This window comes from Galendromus occidentalis, unplaced genomic scaffold, assembly GCF_000255335.2.
Source record: "Galendromus occidentalis unplaced genomic scaffold, Mocc_1.1 scf7180000076951, whole genome shotgun sequence".
Taxonomy (NCBI): Eukaryota; Metazoa; Arthropoda; class Arachnida; order Mesostigmata; family Phytoseiidae; genus Galendromus; species Galendromus occidentalis.
Window position 1 is genome coordinate 317,728 of NW_003804940.1, and position 5,960 is coordinate 323,687.

General features: G+C 52.5%; 1 protein-coding gene across 1 annotated transcript in view; it reads right to left on the reverse strand.

The window, feature by feature from the left end:
• The window catches only part of LOC100901058 (uncharacterized), a 2,582-nt gene extending 1,383 nt beyond the window's left edge, over nucleotides 1-1,199 (reverse strand). The window contains exons 1-2 of the mRNA XM_018638388.1: nucleotides 1,015-1,199; nucleotides 53-922 (exon numbers count right to left, since the gene is read on the reverse strand). Coding sequence (XP_018493904.1) covers nucleotides 53-922; nucleotides 1,015-1,199 — 1,055 coding nt within the window. The remainder of the gene's footprint in view (nucleotides 1-52; nucleotides 923-1,014) is intronic.
• Between the last annotated feature and the right edge of the window lie 4,761 nt (nucleotides 1,200-5,960).

A 5,960-nucleotide genomic window follows, 5' to 3' on the forward strand; every position in this document is an offset into this window, starting at 1 on the left:
CGCGGGGAGCAGTTCCATTTTTCTCCGTAAATTCTCCACGATATGCGTGGACCTCTCTAAAGAAAGTCCGTACTCCTCAAGCGCAGTTATGCAGTGGGGTATGTCGGAGAGATTCGAGGCGATCGCGACAAGATTGGCTCGGATCGTTTCGTCAAGAAAGAGATTCTTTGCTTCCTTGATTGACCCCGCATCTTTCTCATCCAAATCTTCAAGCACGAAGTTCCTCAAGATTTCGAAATTCTCGGCGTAGTACTCCGCTGTCTTAATCCAAGAGCCCCACCGTGTCAGAACCGGCTTTGGAGGCAGTGGTAGCTCGACGCGCTCCCTGAAGAGTGCGATCCGGCACGGGGATTTCAAGAGCACCATTTTCATAGACGCAATCAGTCGATCTACTTTTGGGAAGAGGGTACGGGCTTCTTCCGCGACTCTGTGCAAGCCGTGAGCAATGCACGTCAAGTGAATCAAGCGCGGGAACAAAATTTTCAAACTCTTCGCTGCTTTCACCATGTAGCGAGCCGCGTCCGTCACGAAAAGAAGCACACGATCGTGTTGGACGCCTTCGGGCCAGACGAATTCCATCGACTTTACGAAGATTTGAGCGATGGAAGTCGCGTTGCATCTCTCGAGTAGCTCACACATCAAGAGGTGCCCCTTACCAAGATGAGTCCGCTCCAACTTGCCGACTACGATGTTTGCGATGCTTCGTCCTGCACTGTCAGTCGTTTCATCAATCGAAACGTATATTTTACATGATCCGATCTCTTGCCGTATTCCGTCAATCACTCTCGCATGTATGAGCGGCGCGTAATTCTTCCGGAGCGTGGACTGATCGGGGACTTTCATAGAGGAATACTTCTCCAAGAAATCTTTCAAGGCGGCATTCGAAAGCTTGTGGAGAGGTATGTCCGCATTCATGAACGCACTACAAAGATCCATGTAGAAGTCGTTTCGCTTGGACCATCCCGACGAATCAAAGGAAAGCTGCTGTTGCTTCTCGTTGCCAATGCTTTATACCGCACCGATCGCTCGACAGCATCCTTGTGATTCTTCGTTGCAATATGTTGACCGATTCGGAACTTCGTTGGTTCCGTGAATGACTTGACGCACAGTTTACACAGGATAACGTTGCCGTCATTGGAGAATATGTCCACTCCGAACACGCTCACCAAAGCACTCGGGCTCATTTTCGACTTCGGCATGATTCTCGTTCAGCTCCTCAAAACATTCGATGTCGAGAATCGCTGGAACGCCACGCCGTGACCTGCAAGTGCACGTTAGCGATACAGCGTGCTTCCATATCGTCTGTGTGCGGTCCGACTCGGAGGCAGCCCCACGAACTTCATTCGGATATATCGAAACTACTACTTTTCGCTGAGATTCAATGGAAAGGTCTCCGATAGTGCAGTCGATTGTATCCAATTATCTCTATGAGAATAAGCTGTCACTGTCCCGAAAGCTTAGATAGAGCCATAGCATGAATTTTAAGTCCCGGCTGAGAGACGGAGCTCTCGCCATGGCGAGGGACGACTGAATATGCTCAAATATACAGAAAATATCGAAATATGCGTTAAGCTCCGAAAACCCCCAAATATGCGGATATGCCTTAAAATATGCGTTTCATAGAATTCCCATCCCTAATCATAACGAATCTAAAGTTCCCTGGAACACAAAACCAGGCGCGCCCCCTCCCCTCTGGGCTAGCGATGCTGACTTGATTATCACTTCTCTCTGACGTCGGCGAGAATCGGGTATAGAATGAAAATAGCGGAATCTCGCCGAATACCGAGATAGCTCTGATGCGGCCGGCCTCCTCAGGAAGGCGACAATTCAATCGACGGACAGTGCGGCCTTCGGCTCCATCAAGAGAAGGTCAGAATTGGACTCATAGTGGATGTGGGGAGCTCTCAGTCCCTTTTTCGAAATCTGGATGTCGACGAGCTGAACAGGTCCCATGGCGGTGATCGTTGTCGTCGCTGGCTCCCTCGACTTGTCGCTTTGGTCTCGAGCACGCGGACGCGTCTCAGAGTGATAACATTGCGACGGCATTCCATTTTCCACTTTTTCCTGGATGCTTTTTTTCGTTTTTCCATTTGCAAGCGAGCCTGTTCCCCCTGCCGACTGAGTTCGCTTTGCTACATTGCCGTTCCCTCCAGCCAGCCGGCAAGCCCGCCCGCCCGACGGCGTTGTGACTGCACGAGGTGTAATGTAATGATCCACGACGCTGCAGAAATGTTAATGGCGAATTTCGCATTCTTGCGAAAATATGCCACATGCTCTTCCCGACTCGCGAGCTAGCTAGCCGGGCGACGGGCTGGCTCGGATGTAATTCCCCCGTTCTCCCAGAGGCATTGAGGAGAACCTGCAGCGGCATGGTGCGATGCTATCACTCGCTCCATCGTAATACGCATTCTGCTACTTCAATGAAATTTCTCTCGCATCGCTTTGCTCTCGAATGGAGACCGCGTCTCGCGCGTCTCACTATTGAACAATTCCGCTCGCGCACTCCATTCCAATCGAGGATTTATATAGTGTTTTTTCTTGGAGCATCCGAGAACCGTCAATTATTTTTCGAGACATCTTTGTTCCGACCAGGACGGGCTGCACAATTTCGAGGCATTTTCTGTCCTAGATGTCAACCAGCATCGGATTTTTGGAGCATCCCTGAAGAATTGTTCCGAAGATGGGGTGCAAGGGAGCGCTCCCACCGCCTTCCGAGATCCGGAACATAGCCGAGATACTCACGAGGTCCACAGGTCTTCACGATCTCAGTACGCTGAACTATAGAATCGGGGCTGTAGACCGGGAGGCGTCAAATCGCGGTCGAACATTGATCGTCGGGACTATGTTGAAAATGTGGTCGAACGAGCCAGATCGATTGGAAATCTTAGAACGCGTCCGGTCGACTCGGATTGCATCGCCGAAGGCCGACGGGAATTAGCGAATTCACGAACCGCTCGAAACTCGTGGAATCCTCGTGGATTCCCGCAGCGTGCGCCTGCTCAAAAAGTCTGAGCGTTGACTAAGCCAAGGACTGTGATGGGTGGTAACCTCATGGGAACCCTTTCTTCGACCTGGATGGCGGAACGCGTGAGATCTGACAAGGGGTCGAGAGATCTGCCTGAAGCCTTCGCTCCCTGGGATCAATTGCGCAACATCTGTAGAAGTTCCGTCGCCGTAGACGGCAATACATTTCAGCAACGACGTTCCCTGCGCCAGCTAGAGCTGCGACAACCACAATGTTCAACAACTCTGTCGTCAACGCAGCAGCGTCGGCGGCAATAACAGCGAGGAAGACCGCCGCGGCATCACAACATTACGTAAAGAGACGTGGAAAGAAGTTTTGATTCTGGCTTGTTTACGATGACGTTGGCCTCTGGAACACCAGGTGGCGCCGCTGACCTGTCGCTGGCACATCCGGTCTTTTTGTCACGCGGAAAACCACTCTATTTTTTCTTGTCTTTATTCGACCGTGCGTGGTTCCTCCCATGGTTGCCCCTTTCTATTGACGAAATTCGATGATGATACAGTATCTCGGGCGACTGACGGCGTATCATCTGCACCGCGTAAGCAATTGCGCAAGAGCGAGTCGCTATAATGTTGCAACGCCATAGAGAATACATTGTTTCTGCTCGGAGAGCTCACAGACTTTGTAACGGCGCAGTCTTACGTCGCGAATTTCGATCGCGGCTACGAGGAAGGACGACTTCGACGCCCTCCGGTGCTCAGAGGAAGGCGCAATGTACTGCGTCGGATGCCTATGCGCCGATCGAATATTGTCACAGCTAGCTGTTGAAATCTCCACACGGAGACGACGAATAGGGTGTCGTAATTCGTTACAACTCCACAATTTTTCTGGGCGCGAATGCTCCAGTGCGAGAGAGCTTGCCTTCCTAGCCGTGAGCTCGTTTGAATTCCATCGAGCCAAAAGTGTGTTTTTCTGCGTAGCCGACCTATTCCGCCCACAAGGAAGAGATTGGAAGTCCCACTCAAAACGGTTGCCTCAAAACTTGAGGCGTGGGCGAAAGTGTTCCTGAGTTTGACCGCGGAGCATATCAGCTCTCTGAAAGAAGTCGAGGGACTGGTTCCGTGGGCGATGACAGAGAGCGCGAAGAGATTAGCCTGACCTCCGTTCGACTCGCAGGTCCCGAGCAAGAAGTCTCCTGCGATCATAATCATCACCACAGTACACGTCCTGGTCGACTGATTTCAGGAGAATCAAGCGCGATTCCGGTCGAAGATGTCAAACTCTTTAATCGGAGAACTGTGTATTATTATCTGCGCATCCTTCTCTGCTATATATTGTGCGGAAGCCGAGATGATTCTTCCCCATTCCCGACTCTTCGGGGACAGAGCGCCGATCGGGAGACCCTCGAGGGCTTCCTCCTCAGAGGGCTTCACTGAAAGAATAAATATAAAAATTCTATTTCTCGTCGCCGTGGCTTGTGGCTATCTTTTTCTCATGCGCGGCTTCCTGCTCGCCTGGCTGCCCGCCTTTCGAGCTGCCCGACTGTCGACCGGAAGCACATTCCCCCTCCCCCTCTTCCCCTTCGATTGGGGCGTAGGAGAGAAGCGGAAGTGGGCACGGATTAGAACCCTCCTCTTCCCCTGGCTTCCTACTGCAACCGCGGTATCCTTCGTTTCTTCTCCGTGTCCCACGATTTTTCCCGCTCTTTTATCCCGTGCCCTTCCTCCTTGCGGCTCTGGCCGAGGAGTCGGAGGGTGGAACGGGGGTAGGCAGCACGTGACCGATTCTTAATTGCGATGGCAAACGAAAAAATGCCAAACTTTTAGGCTGCGAAACCTTCACCGTAATGCTCGCTCGTTATCTTACTCCCGGAGGGAGTCTTCGTTCGTGGCTCGGACGCCTGTTCTGGGCTCGATCGCGAATTGTTTCCCGTGTGTTTCATCGTCAATCAATCACCGACGAATAGAATTGGGCTGGAGTTCTTCCTCCTAGGATTCACGTCGTCGACGGGAGGCAATGAGCCGACTCTCGGGGAGGACAGAAGCGGAGCGAGCAGAGACTCCGACGATTGACGGTGAATTCCTTCACAGTAGACGAAGAGCTGCGGGACAAAGTTCACTCAAGTCAGCACTATCTCCGTGCGTATCTGCTGCTGCGCGAACGGTTGGAATGCGCTGCCGGGTGTCCGTCGGCAAGCCAGCCAACCGAGCCTAGGGCCCGCCAACTGAGCGAGCGGACGAGCAGGCGGGCTGGCAAGCGGTCGAGCGAGGAAGACGCCCCGAAGCGCCGAGCAAGCCGCTGGCTTGCCTGCAAGCAACCCTTTCGGTTCCCTCTTGATTTGCCTCGTAGACCCTACTCAGCGAATTCCGCCTCTCCATCTATTTTTGTTTCTCCTTCTTCTCTCTCTGACTTGCTTAGTCTCAACTCTCCTCCCCTCAAAAATTCGACCTTTCCTTCTGGCTTCAATTGAATAGAGTTTCCTATACCCTCGATGTTTAGGTCTCCTATTCTGGCTCCCTTCCGAGAGGCAATCCCTTACCCACCCCCGCGAGTCGTCAGTCCTAAACTCCTCTGTTTCTCCCTTTCCGCTCCTCTCCGGAAGTCCCGATGAGTTTTCGATTCCGTTCCCTGGTGGCTTCTCTTCGGGTCTGATGATAGAGCCTCGCTTATTACGATGAAGACGTCGTACGTCAGGCAGGTGAATACGGCATCCGGTTCGGATTTGACTTGGTACTGGTCTCAAGTCCGAGACTTCATATGGGATCGGACTGAGGAATTCGCCGTGGAACGGATAGAGGAGGGATGAAAATTCCCCGGTTAAGTCACCAGCTCTCTCCCTCTCTTTCTCGAAGTTCCCCGACACTCTCGCCCTGTCAATATCTGACACTCTGGCCGATCGTGGAGGAACGGACGGCACGGACAGCCACGCTCCTGCCATATGATAATCGCCGTGCGAAGTTGCCACAGGGCTAAGCCGGTATCTCCTCACAATCAG